General features: G+C 35.0%; 1 protein-coding gene across 1 annotated transcript; it reads right to left on the bottom strand.

The window, feature by feature from the left end:
* Nucleotides 1-1,051: 1,051 nt before the first annotated feature.
* Nucleotides 1,052-17,094, bottom strand: LOC105058790 (glutamine--tRNA ligase). The gene is made up of 23 exons (XM_073249047.1): nt 16,839-17,094; nt 16,490-16,540; nt 16,344-16,415; nt 16,095-16,194; nt 14,833-14,928; nt 13,868-13,929; nt 13,676-13,777; nt 13,502-13,594; nt 13,036-13,188; nt 12,893-12,948; nt 11,121-11,211; nt 10,962-11,048; nt 10,652-10,849; nt 10,468-10,570; nt 8,523-8,653; nt 8,301-8,437; nt 4,273-4,372; nt 4,093-4,188; nt 2,256-2,356; nt 2,051-2,156; nt 1,865-1,954; nt 1,652-1,781; nt 1,052-1,461 (listed from the first exon to the last, which is right to left on the bottom strand). The coding sequence occupies exons 1-23, from the start codon at nt 16,971-16,973 to the stop codon at nt 1,361-1,363; spliced, it is 2,391 nt and encodes a 796-aa protein (XP_073105148.1). The 5' UTR covers nt 16,974-17,094; the 3' UTR covers nt 1,052-1,360.
* Nucleotides 17,095-18,610: the final 1,516 nt, after the last annotated feature.

An 18,610-nucleotide genomic window follows, 5' to 3' on the forward strand; every position in this document is an offset into this window, starting at 1 on the left:
TTTGATAACCAAAATAATAAAGTATTTTAATATCGGAAAACGATGATAAAGAACATTTTATAGTACTTTCAATTGTCTAATTGTTTGCAAATTCTTATTTTATAATATAACAATATTTTTAGATTTTTAGAATATTACTATATTATATAACATTTTAACTGTACTAATTATAGTACTATTATAATATAATCAAATTATACTATTATATTATAGTCATTACAATATAAAAATAATGATAATATAATGATATTATATTATTATAATATTGTTATATTGCAATACAAACCATTATTATATAATGTTATTAATTCATTTTTTTATTTTTTAATGATATAATAAATAACATAATAATTTTTTATATGTGATTACCAACTAACAAATACATCACAGTGGCAACCACGGTAGTTCTTAATTCTAATAGTGACAATGTGACATAAATGCTTAACTTTGTTTACTCAAAACTCAAAATGACAATAAAATTATTCATACAACCACAATTATAATAATAATATAAATGTTCACCAACATTTTTTAGCATCCATATTATAAGCATGAAAAATCATCAACTTACATAATTAAGACAATTATTTTAAATTATTTTTTTAAAAAAAAATTGCTCAGACTCAACTTCGGATCTCTTCCATCTCTCTGGTAGAGCTTTTGCTCAAAAGCTCTAAATTAGAACTTTACCAAGTAGACCCCTTTTCTTTCCAACTTTTGGATGAGCCACAAAAAAACTCTTTTCAAAGTTTTTACCAAACAACTCAAATTCGTTCAAAAAAAAAAAAAAAACTTCTTACCCTCCAAGAAAAGCCTTTTAGCCCTTCGAAGCAATGCCAAACAGAGTAAACTTTGGGGTCTGACAAGAGTCAAACTAGTAAATAACCTAAAGACGGTTTTTACTGTGCATAAAACATGTCAAATTTGATTGCTCACAAAATTTAAATATCCTGGTATGGATGTATAACCAAAAAAAAAAAAAATCTCTCACCATTGTGTTTATATCAGCATGAACCAGCATTCCACAAGAACTCCACATTAGACCACAATCTAAATAGCTAAGTCAGACAGAAAAAGCTAGCCTAAAAAGCGAGAAAGGTTATTGTTAATGACAGCCTGAGTTATGTTTTCCCTAGACAACAACAGATTGTGGATCATTTCCAAAAAATATAAGTACAGGTGGCAAATTGAAATATCAGAAATATGATAGAGAGGAAAGAAAGAAAAGAGAGGCAAAATCTTACATCTTGAATCTATAGTTTTGAGCAACTGAGTTACCATGATGCTTTCAGCAGAGCCTTGTTCTTGTCATGTTACAAGCGTAGCTAGAAAAAGAACAGCTCCGGTGGCATACATGAACCTATTTGTTTCCACCTTTTGTTGAATAGGAATCACGAAGGGTAACAGTTCTGTTGAAGACCAGCTTTCCTGGAGTGGTATCTGGATCCACAGCAAAATAGCCTGAAACACAAAGGAATTGAAACTCAAAAGCAAAGTCCCAAAGAGTGCAAATAATTAACTAATGTTCAGTTCATCACAAAGAACTGCAGTCTGCAAACTACAAAAATATGCAAATTATGCAGAACAAATCTTGCATTTACATAGAACAATTTGGGTCTAAAGCAAACTGGAAACAGGAACCAGATGTTACCGAGCCTTTCAAACTGAAACTTGTCACCCACTACAGCGCTAGCAAGTGAAGGTATTGCATATGCTTCTGGTATCACCTCCTTAGAATGGGGACTCAAATCAGATAGCCAATCCTCCAGCTCAGAAGGATTCTGATGAAAGAAAGACCAACTTATCACACAATTATTTGGCAAGATCAGAAGAAGACAGACCATTAGAAAGCAGCAATACCCACCTCTGAAAGAAATAATTTCTCAAATAATCTGACTTCAACCTTGAGAGGGTCAACCCCAGAAGAAGGTTGAGCAACCCAATGAAGAACACCCTGCATCAGTTACCAAAGAGTTTAATAGATTATCTATTCTGGAATTGCAGCTTGTTGTGTGATTTTCTTACAACCATCAAAGAGCAGAATAGATACCTTTGGTTTTGTTTTCTTTGAAGGATCATACTCAGCTCGGATCTCGACAATATTATCTGCATTATCCCCATATATAACTTCCGTACATTTAATAGGGAAGGCATATCTGTTAATTGGGGGGGGGGGGGGAGAAGAAGAACATTTCTTATATGTGCAGTTATTTTAACCGCAAAGGATTAACTTTATCATTCCATGCATTACTTGCCTGAGGAGAACAGATTTACCAGGGGCAAGCCCATAATAATCTTTCGAATCCTTGAGGCGAAAATCTGAGCATTCAATATATACAACTTTTGTGAAAGGAACCTATGGCAAGAAATTTACGATTTTCATTAGAATCATGTAGCAAACATCAATAACTTTAAACAACAAAAATGACTACTGAAATCTATGTATTTTATCATGATACAAGAGCTTTCCAGCAGTTATCATAATGAAAGTGCAAAACTAGTATGAATTAAAATCTAAGTCAAAATCTTCTCCAGAAAGGAAAATTATTGTTCCGTAGCTGTTTTTTTGGCTGGAAAATTTCTTGGCTCAAAACAAAATAAGGAAAAAAAAAATTTCTTGCACTTTTCACTTTGTTTTTACTCATGCATCCAGGTGCAAAAGGGCAAAATTTGGAATTTGCAACTTTTCTGTCCATGTGAAAACTAATTTCCATATTCTCATAATCTATTGCTGACAAAACAACTGGAAAGCCAGTTTTCCAGGGAAAAAACATAATTTCCTAAATCAGTTGCCAAAGAACCAAACCCACAAGAAAGCCTAAATTTATTTGACATATGGAAACTATGCAACCAAAGACAGCAAGAGTTCCACAATGAAACAGCCTGGGATAGTAGTCAGTTTCATGGGTCAGAGCCCATTCAAGAATATAAAAAATCTCACTCCAGGATGGCCTCATGAAATGAAATGGAAGAAAGAAGATTACATAGGTCAAACAGTTTCAGGAATTAAATGGAAGAAGAAACTGATACTCTAGTATATCTAAAATTTTGGAAGAATCTAGGCAACATTTAGCTATGCAAGGTCTCCTTGAATTATTATTATATGCAACATATTCCAGTTTCATTTATGTCCAGCTATGATATAAAAAGGTGAACATGATCCAGAATGTTGCTACAAATCTAGGAAAGTGCTTATTTTTAAGCAAATCCAAGCAGTATCCAATCACTTGTTTGTGTCATACAAGCATTGCTGAATTCATAATCAATGACAATCTGTTAAATGCAGATGGCTTAGCATTCGTCAAATCTACATGGGCAGCCCGCTTATAATATTGGGCTTCTAAATTTTTCAAAGATACTGAATAATACTATATTTTAGTAACTGATAAATTGAATAAAATAAATAACAACTACATGAAGCTATTGCCCAAAGTCAGCCTTCGCCTTTCAAGTTCAGCATCTTAACAAAATTGACACTAGAAAACTATGGTCTCAAGACCAGCAGTTATCTTGGTGTTTCAGTAAAGGATGTACAAGAAAATTTGAGAAAGAAAAGTTATTTACTGAAGTATGCAATTATTTATTTAAACAAACACTTTCCAATATTACCTCCAAACAATCTAGAGAAGCATGCAAGCATAACAATTCTTACTATCTAACACGTGAAAGTCTGGAGCAAAGTTCATCATCTCAGCCCGTACAAATACCATCCTATTACTGTGTTGATATGCCTGATAACGGGGCCAGTTCAGCATTACTGGCACTTATGCTTTCTGTACCATGTACCATTATAGTATAGTACGGTTGGTACGTACTGATATCAATCGGTATAGCAAACCACTCTCCAGTATTGCATCTAGAACTCAAGTTATATATGCCTCCTTAAAGTTTCACAAAATTAGATAATGGAAAGCATATTATGAAAGAACTAGTAAGTTCATTGAGGAATAATAGATGAGAAGAATGGACACGTCAAACATTTCTAATTAAAAACAACTAAACCAACCTCCCCCTATTTAAGTGTGCATTCATATAGGCACTTGGATGTGAGTGAAAACAACAGTAAAGATTCTGGACTCATTTGTTAAGTACCTTGTAAAAAGAAGAAACATCATCTGAAGGAGCATCAGGCCAGATCTTTGCATCAAGATATATTGTTGATCCACTATCAAGATTTGTGATGACAACCTAGAAGAACAAATTCAGTAAATGAAAAACTTCAAATATTAAATGATAAAACAGAAAAGTATCATTTGAAAGTCAATTCAATACCTTAAGAGGATGCAACACCACCATAGTTCGAGGTGCAGTTTTATTGAGCTCTTCTCTTATGTGATACTCAAGACGATCAAAGCGTATCATACTATTATCACTGTATGAAAAGATTTAGTGAATAACTGCAGTAACAAAAACTTGTCAACAGAATCCCCATTCTCGGAGTTCACAAACCATTTATAGTGTCGAACAATGATATTGGTGTATCAATAATATCCCTTAATTAGTATCATACCCCGACCCTATGTTTTTTCATGATAAGACGAGAAAAAAAAAAAAAAGAAAATAATTCAGGAGTTGATTTGCATCGAAACCATCATAAAACATGCTAAGTATACTTGAACAAAAACAATTAGACAGCTGAATAGAATCTTGATGTGATATGGAATGCATAGTGAAGCCTCGACACAAATCTTTTGCTGAGAAATCCATAAAGAGAGTGAATAACATGCTGCAATAACCTCAGCCCAAAAGACAGTTTGGAGCCAGAACCAGAAGGCAGCAGCAGAATATCTTTCAAAATTCAGCAGAAGAAACTCCAATTGTGCCAGGCCAAGCATCCACAAAACAAATTTGGCTGATACTGCGAGATTCAACAATTATATTTGCTCCAACCAATCTCTCATGATGAAAATTCCGCAAGCCTCAACACTTGTCAGCACTAAAGACAAGCAAAGATATTTCAGGTAGTTAATTGTATTTCAATTTACGTTCACATGACAGATGGGCAGGTTCACCTGATATACACTAAAATGCCTTCCTTCAAACTGATACTTCTCATGATAACCATATGCAGTTTCCTCTTAACATTTCACATCCTCCCAAACAACTTAAATAGGCAGGTTAAGATAAGCTTCATAGTCCAGATAGCCGGACATGTTTGAAGCATGCACAGTTCTAATGGGAGGTCAATATAGGAGTCAGCATGTTTATCAAACCACCACCTTTTTCAGGTATCGGACAGTTTCGGTCCATTTCAGCTGAAACCAGTTGGTTTTCATCAGCTTCAATAGGTCACAATTGAAAATCATTTTTTATACATACAATTTTTTCCTAAAAAGTTCAGCCTGAAGCTGGCCTATGGAGAGGCCCTTATTGCAATGATTTATAAAAAGATTAACATGAATATCTAAATACAAGGCAATACTTGAGGCTGCTAATTTTGTATTCGTGCCAGGCTCAAGCCAGCTCATTTAAATATTAGCCAAACTCAAGTTGTTCATGGACAATTAGTTTAAGAGATATAGTGAGAGCTTAAGATAATCAATTTTTTCATATACATTCTTATTAGTACATAAGGATTATATATTTATTTGTATTTTCCTCTTAACAGAGCTAAGCACAAGCAAGCCAAATCTAGCTCTAGCTTTACTTGTTTATTGTTCAAGCAAGCCAAATACAGGCCAAATTTAGAGACAAACACAAGCTGCTCCTAAATAGCTGGCTTGCTTGACAACACTAGACACCATTATTCAAAACAATAAAAGCTTGTTTCTTACATAACACTAATATATTTTTTACATAACTACATGCATTAGCTAAACAAACACTTAACCTATGTATACAGAAATAAATAAACAGATTCAAGATGTTTGAAAGATCTCTTAAAAAATAAAGAAAAAGACTGATTCACTAGGCACTGAAAGCTTCACAGTTAATAAATAATTAACTTCTCAAAAGTTGCAGTTCAATTACAAATAAGAAACTTTTCAACAAATGCAGTTCAGTTATTACATAAAATATGTGTTCACAAAACAATACAGCCGTATACTTTATCATCTTCACTGACATTCAAAATTAACTGCAGCCTAAAACTGTTAAAACTAGATAATATCTACATGTACTATTACCAACCTGCATCATTTAAAACGATCATTTTGCAATCTTCTTCCGAGATCTTGCACATCTCATGTTTCAATTGGGCATTTGAAATTTACTCTATTAGTGGTTATTCACTTTTTGAAACAATAGAGGTTACATACATGGGAGGCGAAACATGGGCAGCAGGTGGCACTTTGGTGATCTTTGTACGTGACAGCGCGACGGGGAAAACTAGCGAAGAACCTATAACCTATTTTAGTTTCTCTTACTTAATCTATTTTCTATTTTATTTTATTTTTTCCTAAACTTCTGACAAAAACTCCAAAACTAGAAGAGGAACTATAGAAACTGTTGAGACTTGAGACTGTTAAAACTGAAACTCCACATGTCCAACTATAACCAAAACCAAGTTTTTCAAACTTGCTTCCTTCAACTCAATCTCTATAATGATAGCCATGTGCAGTTTCCTCTGCCCTTTCCACATCCTCCTGAAAAAGGTCTTCTGTTGCTTTTGTCATTCCTTAGTGGCTCAAATGATCTCATTCTCAATTCAACTGTCTGCATCATGGTGGCCATAACTCAAATGTTCTTGACTATAATTTTCAAATGAAAAGGCCTGCCATGCAGCACAGGTGTCTATAATACCCTTATCTATTCATACTAATGCATTATGGGAAAGGCCTTGAGGCAAGCATGAAAACCTTAAGATGCATGCCCCATAATTTTTTAATACAATTCTTTGATTATTTTCCACTCTTTCCTGCATGTCCTCATTCCACAGTCTACTGAAAAAATTATACATACATACATACATATATATATACATATATATATATACATATTTATATATACACATTTAGTTTTTCTACGTGCACATAGTGTACTATTTTCTTAGTTTACTTCTACACCTAGTCTCTTGCTCAAGTTTAGAATTTTATTGGAATAAAAATTTCCAACTTCTCTTCCTTAATTAGAATCTCATAGATCTATAACTTTTTTAAAGCTTTTCTTAATCAGAACTAATCATCCATAGTTAGAAATAACATTATAAATATCTTATTTTTGAGATAGAAATCACGGCCATCCACATCCCACAGACATGCATATGCATAACATATGCTGGACTCTACCAGGTCCATCCATATACTACTGAAAGCAAATAGTTGGAAATTGGAATCTTTGGTCGTCTTCGAGTGTTTGATTGTCCTGATTTAAATGACTAAAATATCCTCTTGAGTCAACTCGATTACTCTTTCTTTGATCAAATGCGTGCCTCATCGACCTTTTTCTCACACCCACTACATCAGCCTGTTCGCTCTTAAAATACTAATTAATTAAGTTTTTAAATATTTCGGTTAGAGAGATTGGTGGTGTCTCTCTATTTCTCCCTCTCTGCCACATCTCCTAGCTAACCTACATCTCTTTCTTAGAAGCAATAAACATCCTTAAATATTTCAGTTAGTTGCAAAGACGACCATTCTTCCATCAGAAAAAAGAGAACCTCTCTTGTTGCATTTCCCACATGAGTCATCTTTCCTCCTTAAAAACTCATACAACTGTACAAGTGTAACCAAGCAAGAGGCTATAATCATCTATATATTTCAATATATTTGAGGAGGGAGATGTCAAAATCTCTAAATCCATATGAAAGATATGCTGTTTTCCTTGCAAAAATAGAAATTTAATAAAGATATTACAAACAAGAACTTTAATAAGCATTGCATGTACCATTCACAAGGTAAGCATAGAGAAGGTCTGTCACATGCATGGCATGTGTATTTTACTACTAATGAAAACATAAAAACAGTGTGTGTGCCTAGTAGAAATGCAGAACTTCATAACTAGAACAGTCAGAGCTCTAAAAAACTATTAGATTATGAAGGCCAAGTTATTAGTTCTCAAGCATACATAGATCAAGTGGTAGACACAATATTGATTAAAAAGGCATCAAACTATGGTAAAATATAACATATAAAAAAAACAAATATGGATAATGTAACAATATAACTAACAAATGGACTAGTTTTCTGCATGATGATATCATCATTATCTTCCTAGGAGGGAGGAGTCAGTAATGATTTATTAAAAAGTGCAAAGTCATGATGCTCTGCTTAAGTGTCATTGGGCAGTTCAATGACAACGTCGCAATCAAAAAACATATCTATGAGAAAAGATAAAAGGAATATACATAAACAATTTCCAACCTTCTTGTAATTCCAATTCCTCGAATGAAAGCATTAATTGAAGTTGAAGACACTCCTCGACGTCTCAACCCAGCTAGAGTCATTAGACGTGGATCATCCCAGCCATCCACCCACTTCTCAGTAACGAGCCGGTTCAACTGCCGGAAGGGGACAAATCAAACAAAACATAAAAATAGAATATGTTACGAGTATCTTTATTAAAAAGGACATTGTGTTACTAACCTTGCGCTTAGACATAACTGTGTTTGAAATATTTAACCGTGAGTATTCCCAAACATATGGTTGGTAAAGGCCCAATGCTACCAGTAACCAGTAGTATGAAGGACGACGAATTTCAAATTCTAGTGGCATAGCTTCACAATATAAGAACAAAAGCTTTAGTCATGACACATGGCAAATACATGGATGAATAATTTTGTATACCCACAGAACTAACCTAAGAACAATCCACAGTTAAATTTACAGAAAACAACCAATATTACTACCATTTCAAAGATAATTCAAAGTATCATACATTAAAATATCAAGCTTGTTAAAAGGAAACAATTACATAGGCACATGATATTTATCACAGTGGAAAGGAAAAGTGCATATGAAAGTAAGAAAAAATTTATAGGTCAAGCACAACAGATGCAACAACTAAAGAAAATCAAAAATGCTCAAAATATATAAAAATTTATAGATACTAACTGAAACTAGAGACTACATAAAAGAAGTCAGTAGAGTGAGCATAATGATTCTGTATGAGCAACGCATCATATAAGAAAATTTCCAAAGCAAATTAGAAGCATGATTCAGCTAACAACTCCTGACACACCTGTGATAAATAAAGTTGTTGCTTGTGGATCTAAGATTCCCCATTGTAGTAAACATGAAATATTAAATAGATCCAGCACTAGAGTAAGGCAATAAGAGGAAACTTGCAGGCTATAAATTCCAAAGACACTTTATACAATGGAGTTTCTTGGGTGAATTAAAGAACAAGTAATAATCTAGGAAGCAACAAGTGGAGACAATCATAGCTAGCCACTCAAGCACCTGAGCATAAAAATCAGATTGTGCACAAAAATGTTCATGCAGACAATACTGCGAGGCAGCTTATAAGATATGGATCATTGTTTTCCAATTCAGAAGTTCAGATCATATGAAGATAAAAGAATATGCCCTTCTACTTATAATGCTGAATTTAAGATTATGAAGCTCGATTTTCCTATATGAGATTATATCTAAATAGCTTGCATTTGGAGCAATTGCAAAGTCCATCAACTGCATAAGTTATGGTGTAATTGCACCGACAAGAGTAAGGTTCGCTGGACCAACCCGAACCAAGCGGTTTAGGGTGTACCGAACCATACCAATGGCTTATCGGTACGGTTCCAGTATGGAAACTAGAACACCAAAGGAAAGAGAGGAGAAGAGAGAGAGAGAGAGGGAGGGAAGGAGAGGGAAAAGCTGGGGAGGTTGTCGGAGGCCGTCGGAGGGCCGCGGACGACCATGGTGCATGGGGTAAGGTGAACCGAGAGCAAAAAGAGAGAGGGGGGAGGGAGGAAGGGAGGGAGAGGGAAGCAAATGGGGAGCCGGCCGTGGTACTGGAGAGAGAAGAGAGAAAGGGGGGAGGGAGGGGGGAGAGGGCAGGAGAGGGAGAGCCAATCATGGCCATGGCGCTGGTGCATGGCCACGGCCACCTCTCCCTCGGTCCCTCTCCTTACCTCCCTCCCTCCCCCCTCCCTCTTTTTCTCTCTCCCGTTCGCCCTATCCTACACACCACGGTCGTCTCTGCTTCTCACTCTCCTCCACTTCCTTTGTTGTGTCAGTTTGGGTCTGGTACAATGCAGTAGGGGGCACACCGAACCATGCTGGCCGGCCGACAGAAGGCCAGCTTTACCAGCAACATTAGTAATTGTTTGTGGTATCGTGTACTTGTAACACTGCATCAAAAAGAAATGTGCACTAAAATAGATAAGGTATCTTGTTAGCTACACCCCAAAGAGGGTCCAGTGTGAATGTAGATGGCCACCAAATAATTTATCCGATATATCCACGATTGAGATGGTCAAGTTACATGAAAGTATACCGCCCACAAATTATATATATGAAAATTGTATGTTGTAAGCACATTGCCAAAAATGTCTAAACTAGGATTGCAAGGGGATTTCCAAAAAGAAACTTACTGAATGCGTGATGTTTTCAAGAGAATCCACAATGCAGTGAGCATAATCATAACTCGGATATATACACCATTTGTCACCCGCATGTGGGTGGGGTGTGAACTGTATAGCATGTCAAGGAACCAATCAAGATAAGTTAAAATCATCTAAATAAGCCAAAAATTTTAACAGGTGATGACTTACCTTAATACGATATGCTACCAAATCATTCATATTTTTATTATCACCCTGCATATCTTGCTTCATCCTAAGTGTTGCCTTGCCCTCATCAATCAAGCCCCGCTTCATATCATCAAACAACTTTAATGATTCTTCAATCGGTCTATCCCTCCATGGACTGTTCATCTTTTTCTCACGATACTCCTTGATTTCTTCAGGGCTCTGATAAAGAAAGACAACCCAGAACAAAAATTAACACTTCTGAAAATCTGGCATCAGTCTATTTAACTGTTCATTTATTAGCAGTATTGATTATTAAAGAGCCATGTATAACCTGATGATCAACATAAGCTAGTCCTCTTCGTATCAGCTCAACAGCAAGTTCATATAAATCTTGAAAGTAGTCACTGGTATATGTCACCTGATAAATTGGAATAATGTCAGTCAATGCCAAATAAGCATAAAAACAGTTTGATCAGAAATATTGGTAAACCTTGAATGGCTGCCAACCCATCCACTGGACAATTTCCTGGATATGATCAATGTATTCTCTTTTCTCAGCTTCGGGGTTGGTATCATCAAATCTAGCATTACAAAAAACAAGTGCAGAGTATCAACTAAAACAATCTCAGAACTGAACAAAGGCCATTAAAGTAGCAGCAATATATCGCCAGATCCCTTATAAAGGATGGAAAATAAGGAAAAGAAATGCAGATATTTATAATATACTGTTAAAAGAATCTAGATCTTGCTATGTCGCACAGACCTGACCTAGTTGGCCAGTCAACTTCAAAAGGCATCTAGTGTTCTTTTGTCGGAGAATTGCATGCAACACAAAATGCCAAAAGTATTATGGAGATATACAGGGAAATGCAGTCATGGATAAAGGGTGAGTTGGTAAATCAGCTAAAAATAAAATTCATAATGGGCATCAAAATGCATTTCAAGCAATATGTCTCAGAGGTCCTTGTTACGCTTAGCCTATTGACAGGCGATATATTTAAATGATGCATGTTGAGTGATGCAACAGATGGTAACAATGGGCAATACATCCCATGCAATTGAAAGAACACTGGTAACAATAAATTACCAGATATAAATATCCTCATATATAAGGGCTCAACAGACATGATGTACCTGTGATGGTAGGAAACCAAATAAAAGTACCAGCATCAATGTCTAAGAAAAAAATTTTCCTTTCACTATTTCCTAATCAAGATAAAACGTTGCTCTTTAAAAGGTGGCCGCAATATGTAGCTAGACAAGGGACCGCATAGCGCATATGCAATATGTGGACCATATATGCGGTTAGTAATTTAAATATTGAAAAATAGAAAACATACATTATACTACCAACAGGCATTTTGATAACAATAACATCTAGCAATTAGAGCTTACTACTAGGCAGTTAGTGATTCTTACTAACAATGATCATAGCATAATTAACATATTGACATTGACAATGTTTTAAAAGGCAGCTGCAATATGTGAACAACCAAGGGACCACATAGTGCATATAAATTATGAGGGCTGCATATGCTAGCGCATATACACTATGCATGTCACATGTAGGGCACAGCTGCATATGTGGGCGCATATGTGATTACTATTTTAAATATTTAAAAATAATAAAAATACATTATATACAATGACAATAGCAATTATTTGTTGAAAAAAATAACCATATTACTCAAAATAAGATCTAGCAATTAGTACTTGCTCCTAAGTTCTTGATTCTAGCAATAACTATAGCATAACTAGCATTTTATATTATTAATATACACGTACCTGGCCCACTTGAACCTAGATATAACCCAACTATTAGCTTGAACCTGCGTGCCTACATAAAAGTGGCCACATGTACGATAGCACAATGCTAAAAGGGCCACATATGCAGTCACAGAATAACAAGTAGGCTGCATATGCAGCTGCACAATGTTAATCTTACCGCATGTGTCCAAAAGTGCTAAACAAGCCATCTTTTCAGCCCAGATGGCCCAACCGCTTAAAGTAGCCACATAGGGCATGTCGTGTGGTCAAGGGGCTGCATATGCATATGCAGCTTCATGCACTACATTTTAAAACCATGGCATAGAAAGTTAAGGAATACCTGTATCCAGGAATACCGATATCCAGCCTAAATATAGGGCAACAATTTAAAGTTTTCAATAAAGATCATTTCTTTAACAAAAAGCTATATGTAGGGAAATTAAGGTAGCTAAAGAATGAGGTGCACAAAATATGAGAAAATTCTATGATGCTTACCTCAAATAACATGATCCATCTCTCTCTTTTGCCAGACCAAAATCAATAAACATAGCCTGTGTTATGCTATCAGATTAGAATAGAACAGTCTTCTATACAATTTGGACACCAAACAATGTTCTTATAAATGCAAATATGATTACCTTAGCATGACCAATATGTAGGTATCCATTAGGTTCAGGTGGGAAGCGAGTGAGAACTTTTCCTCCAGTTGCTTTAAGATGCCTCTCTAGCAACTCCTTCGTGTTGTGAGCTCTCCATATAGCTCCATTGCTAAAGAATATCTCTGTGTGAACCTGAGACATCAACAAGAGACGTCAACAAGAGCTATCTAATATAGGGATAACTAATAAAAATCCAAGAACAGAAACAAAAAATAATAGCATCTTCTATGCAAAATGTATAATAAGTCAAAATCAAGCAGAGTTGTGGCCAACTTGTGCAAAAAATGTTAGCATATAAAAGGACCGTCACCACTTCAAAAACCTATTTTGCCGGAGAAAATTGAAGCAGCAAAAGCTCATGAAAACAGATTACAAACTAAATAAGGGTACCATAAAATAAAAGATATATAACGTGAATAAGAAGTCTAGGTAATCTTGGGTATACCTTGGAGTTTTCCTCTGGTTGTGGAAATATAGAGAAAGGGTTAATGTCCTCTTCAGAGGGTGGGTCAGAAGTAACTACATCATTCTTTCGATCCTAACAATATAAAAGCATTCAATAAATAATTATCAGAACCCAGAAACTAATTTTTATTTAAATTCTATTCACATAACCTACCTCAACATTCACAGGTTTTTGCTTCTTCTTTTTCAAAGGCTTTTTATCATCAGCTGCTGTCCTCTCACCAAGAATCCCATGAAGCTTTTCATCAATCACTTCCTGCCACAAAGATCAAAACGAATAAAAACACATAGTTGCAGTTACATTTAACAAGATACTGCTGAAAAGGAATGAATTTAACTGTAAAACCTTCACAATTTTAGCATCAGCCCATGGGTGCCACTTTCTAACTTGTCCATAAAGGTTCCCAACTGGAACAAAAGTGTAAGAGTTGAACATTAGCTTTAGAAAAGAACTGGAACAGGACAGCCAGAAAAAAAGTCCAATTATCAACATATAAAAAGAAAAAAGAAAGACGAATCTGGTGTTGACGTGCCAATTTGATGATATTTTGTTAATCAGTCAGCAAGCTAAAGAGATGATGGATATAGAAATAAGACGTCCTCACCACCCTACCTAACAATAAGCAGTAAGAATTCTAGCTATCTGTGCAGTACTCCAGCTGTCAAATGAACTAAGGTTATTGGGGCATGGGAGCAAGACCCATCCAAACAAGGACTCACTAAACTATCAGTTGTTGATTTTGTCAAGCACTGGGTTGCAACAGAGACTGGAGGGGTTTTGATTGAGTAAAACAGCAGATCCATTGAAGCTTGATTTACAACAAAACCAAGGAAAATCAACTGTTGAAGATAAGAATGACAGGGAAGAATGGCATACATATGGCATGAGTCTATGAAACTTTTTATGGTGCAATCTGTAAATGCCACAAAAGTTTGGCTCAACTGGGACTTATGATCAGAAATCAGGACTTCAATTACTTACACAAACTTTCAATAATTTCAAACAATTACAAAACCAAAATAGATTCCTTTAGTTAGAAATGTGATGACAAAATGAATTGCAGAGGTCAATCAGGATTAGAGCCAGGTTTTCTGGTAACGTGATTCTGGTACTGAAAATACACTCGACGATGCTCAAAAATTCCTGTGGCAAATAGTGCAGGGCAACAAGAATATTTCAGCAAAATGAGACTAATTCCTATAGCAATTAGAGGATAGTGCTCATACTTGCTAAGTGCGAGTTACTTACTGGCTTTTAAGAAGTGAAGCACAAAATATAATATAGCTGCCAAAGCAAATTTGAAAACTGACCATTTATATGATAGCGCAATTCCAAAATGTCTTCCATATTTTCTTTCAGAACTGCAGTAACTGCTGACTGAATTTCTTCAATGGAAACCTCCACGCCTGCATGTCAGGGAAACATAACTGGTTATTTAATAAAATATAAGGAAAAAGAAAAGTCCAAGTAATCAAATAAAAATTGTTAAAGAAGTTACAGCCTATGTATTGTATTTGTTTGCTAAGAGTGATATCATGAGAGATGATATTAGATATTTAACAGCATGGAAAAGTGTCCACCAATCTATTTCTAGCCAGGATAAAATTCTCAAGAAGCTTCATTACATTGAAAAGATTCTTGGATGTCATAATGCAGATCAACTAGAGAATAATACATTGAGTGTGCATGTCAGGTGAGTACATAGCAAACAAATGTTCATGTCATCAAAAGTCAGAGATAAAGGGGGAAAAGCATCAAGTTCTGCATTCCAATTATTCCAATTTTTAGGCAATAAGCCTTCTCTCAAAAATCTTTGGTTCTACTCTCCATAGAAGGCTCCCAAGTTACAGTCTTCTTCTAATCAAACTAAAACTGATCAAGAAATAAGGAAAAAAGTTGGCAGGGCAGGTTATGCAAGCTCGTTTCTCCAACCCCTTATCTTTGAAGGGGCATAAAAGAACAAAAATTAAAACATTTATACCCAATGTGTAAACTCTTTTTGACCTGTATGTCATGGCATTCATGTTACCAATAAGAGTCATTTGACTGTGAAAATAACAGCATCCTACCACAAAATAACCTCACCAATCAGTTTAAAAACATTCTAAACATACGATGTTTTAAGACAAACAGTAAACGACTCATAAATTTAGGAAGTTAAGAAATTAGTATTTAAGCTTCTGATTTTACAGTTATGTTTCACTAATATTGTAAATAATGTCCAATCATATAAGAAATAAGCAATAAAGCAAAACCAGTTAAAACAAATTTCTCAGGCACAAAACAAGTTAAAACAAAAAAAATCAAGTAGAAGGAATCAACAGCAAAACCAAAGAATATAGGAGATTCATCTAAATTCCTAGGAGTCTTGACATGCAATTCACGCGGCAACAACAAGTCATGTCTAGAATCTAGCACATACAAACAGTTGCTTGCATGACCACATAGAGGATTTTAACGAGATCATCCAGGTTCCAAAAATTCCTAGACCTAGTCTGCTTTCATGTCCTTGGACACCATACATAATTAACATGAGAATGAAAAACACACAGGAGAAAAAAAAAAAACATACCTACGCCACAAGTTTCTTCAAAATCTTTCGACTGAAAAGCTTCAGGACCCACGTTTGAAAGAAATGTTAGCGCTGCATCTAGCTGGGCAGGGTTCTTTATCTGCAAAACATATCCAAACCTCAGAAACCACTTCATGCTAGTTTCAGCACAATAAGCTCTTTAATTGTTTTCTTCACGATATGAATGAGGAAAAGAACATTATTTTGCGGAAAACATCTAAAAATTTGAGAAAAATGTAATAAAATGACCTTCAACGAAATAATGTATTCCAGTAAAACTGGGCGGTGGACGAGTGCATTGGCTGGGTATTTCGTTGCAACCTGCTCAAATAGAAAGAACTAGCATTAGAAATCACTCGGAGTTTGTGCTACTTCACACACAAGACCAGGATTACCGTATATAACAGATTCCCAACAGTCTTGCTGCATCCATCTACAACTTTAGCCTGCAAAACATCCAATAATTACACATTCAATGAAGCAGCCGCTTCAAGAATCGCGAAGAAAACCATGAACTACTGATAGAGTAGGTTTGAAGAATCGAAATTTTTCAAGAAATTAGCATCGATGCTCCGAAGCTTCCAGAAAAGATCATTCGGAGCAAAGAAAAAGAGAGGAAATGCTAGGAAGAGTAGTCACTTCTTCAAGAACTCAGCGTCGGTGTGTTGAGTCCTGAGGGAGAGATCATTTGAAACCCAAAAAGGAGGAGGAGAAAAGAAAGAAGGCAGGGAAAAGATCACGGACCTCTTTGATGACCGCCGTGAGGTTGGCGGTGACCTTAGGGTTTACGAGGGCGTTCTCCGCCGTGCGTCGATCCAATCCGATGGAAAGGAACAAGCCCAAGGGCTGGACCTCGCCCTCCTCCCCTAAGATCGCCATGCCGCCTCTGATACCCTTTTTAGAGAGAGCCAGCGAAGGAGGGGGAATACGACGGGGAATGAAATGCAGGAAAGCAGTATAATGAAATACGGGAGGAGAGGCCTTTGCGGGCCGGAGATTTTTTCCACGAGTAATTCTTGTGCACCGCAGGTGCACAAAATCCGACCGCTTTATTGGATCACATAGTCATTTTCCGACGTACATATATTAGTATACGTAGATTGATATTTTTATTTAAAAATTTTATATAATAAAATATTTTTATTTAAAATTATAATATTTTTTATAAAATATTTTTAATTTTTTATATATAATTTTTTATAAATATATATAAATTTTTATAAATATATATAATTTTTTATGAATATATATGATTTTTGTGAACATATTTTTTCTGATTTTTTATAATTTTTTATAAATATATATAATTATATATATATTTATAAAAATTATAAATATTTATAAAAATTATATCACAAGAAAAAATATATCACAAGAAAAATTATATATATTTATAAAAATTATATATATTAACCGTAAGCTTTACACGTTCACAAACAAATTATATGACAAAAATTATATAAAATATCAAAAATTATAAAAATATTTTTTATTATATAATTTTTTTAAATAAAAATATTAATTTATAATATTAAATATATGCCGAAAAACGATGATTATATAGTTTAATTATAAAAAATATATTTTATATTAAATTTTTTCCGTCACCGGCGGTGTACAAAAAATTTTTTTTTTTCCACATGATTCATGTAACGAGAGAAGATTGGATTTGCCCGTGGACCAAGAGGGCGAGACCAGCGGCGCGAGAACCTTGGGCTGCACGTCATCCCTAGCCCAAGGTCTTCAGAAGAGGAAAATTTATTGCCGGTGCTGCGTGCACCAGCATGGTCGTGCGAACCACAGAAAAATTTTCAAAAAGCTACGAGTCGGGTCGGATCTTACAGGTACGGGGGCTTTATACATGGTTTTTTGTTCGTTGGGAGGGTGCGTGGATCTCCATAGTAGCGTAAAAAGAACGGTACAATGGGAAATACATTTTAATAGATTAGCCATCTTGGAACAAAAATGTCAGGCACTGTCAAGTCAGGCCCGAACCACACGCCATAACAGATTTCGGATCTCTCGCCTTTCTCTATATCCGTTTATTTGAAAAAATTTAATATCTTGAGAAGCCGGGATATTTTATTTTCTTATTTTATATAGGATGTACCCATATTAGATTTACGTGACGAAATCAATCTAATAAAAAAATTAAAAAAAATAAAAGATTATAAATTTGTTGTAAAAATTAAATCAAGAATAACAACCAGGTACTTAACTATATGAGTGTTGGAATTTCTATATCAAGACATATATTTATGTTTCAAAATTTTATTTTCTAAACATCACAGCAAAATAGAAGAATAATTTTTTTTTAATTTATATCATGCATACACAAAATATAAATCACAAAGATGTACTTCATATGCTGAAATTGAACATATGCTGAAATTTAATATGTGATCGAATCACATACTTATTCCATAATTTATTTCTTCAAATCTGGATCTGAAAGATAAGAGGCTTTCTCTTAGCCGTGCAAGTGCTCGACCTCTACGGGTATCCACTTAAGATCA

This window comes from Elaeis guineensis, chromosome 15 (assembly GCF_000442705.2).
Source record: "Elaeis guineensis isolate ETL-2024a chromosome 15, EG11, whole genome shotgun sequence".
In the NCBI taxonomy this organism is placed as follows: domain Eukaryota; kingdom Viridiplantae; phylum Streptophyta; class Magnoliopsida; order Arecales; family Arecaceae; genus Elaeis; species Elaeis guineensis.

What these genes read in the sequence shown, in the direction of transcription:
- LOC105058790 (XM_073249047.1), bottom strand. Translation starts at nt 16,973, where the DNA reads ATGGCGATCTTAGGGGAGGAGGGCGAGGTCCAGCCCTTGGGCTTGTTC. An exon ending in GATGGATCATGTTATTTGAG is followed by an intron (nt 11,212 to 12,892) that starts GTAAGCATCATA and finishes TTGTAATGCTAG; the next exon opens with ATTTGATGATACCAACCCCG. An exon ending in CAGTTATGTCTAAGCGCAAG is followed by an intron (nt 8,438 to 8,522) that starts GTTAGTAACACA and finishes CCCTTCCGGCAG; the next exon opens with TTGAACCGGCTCGTTACTGA.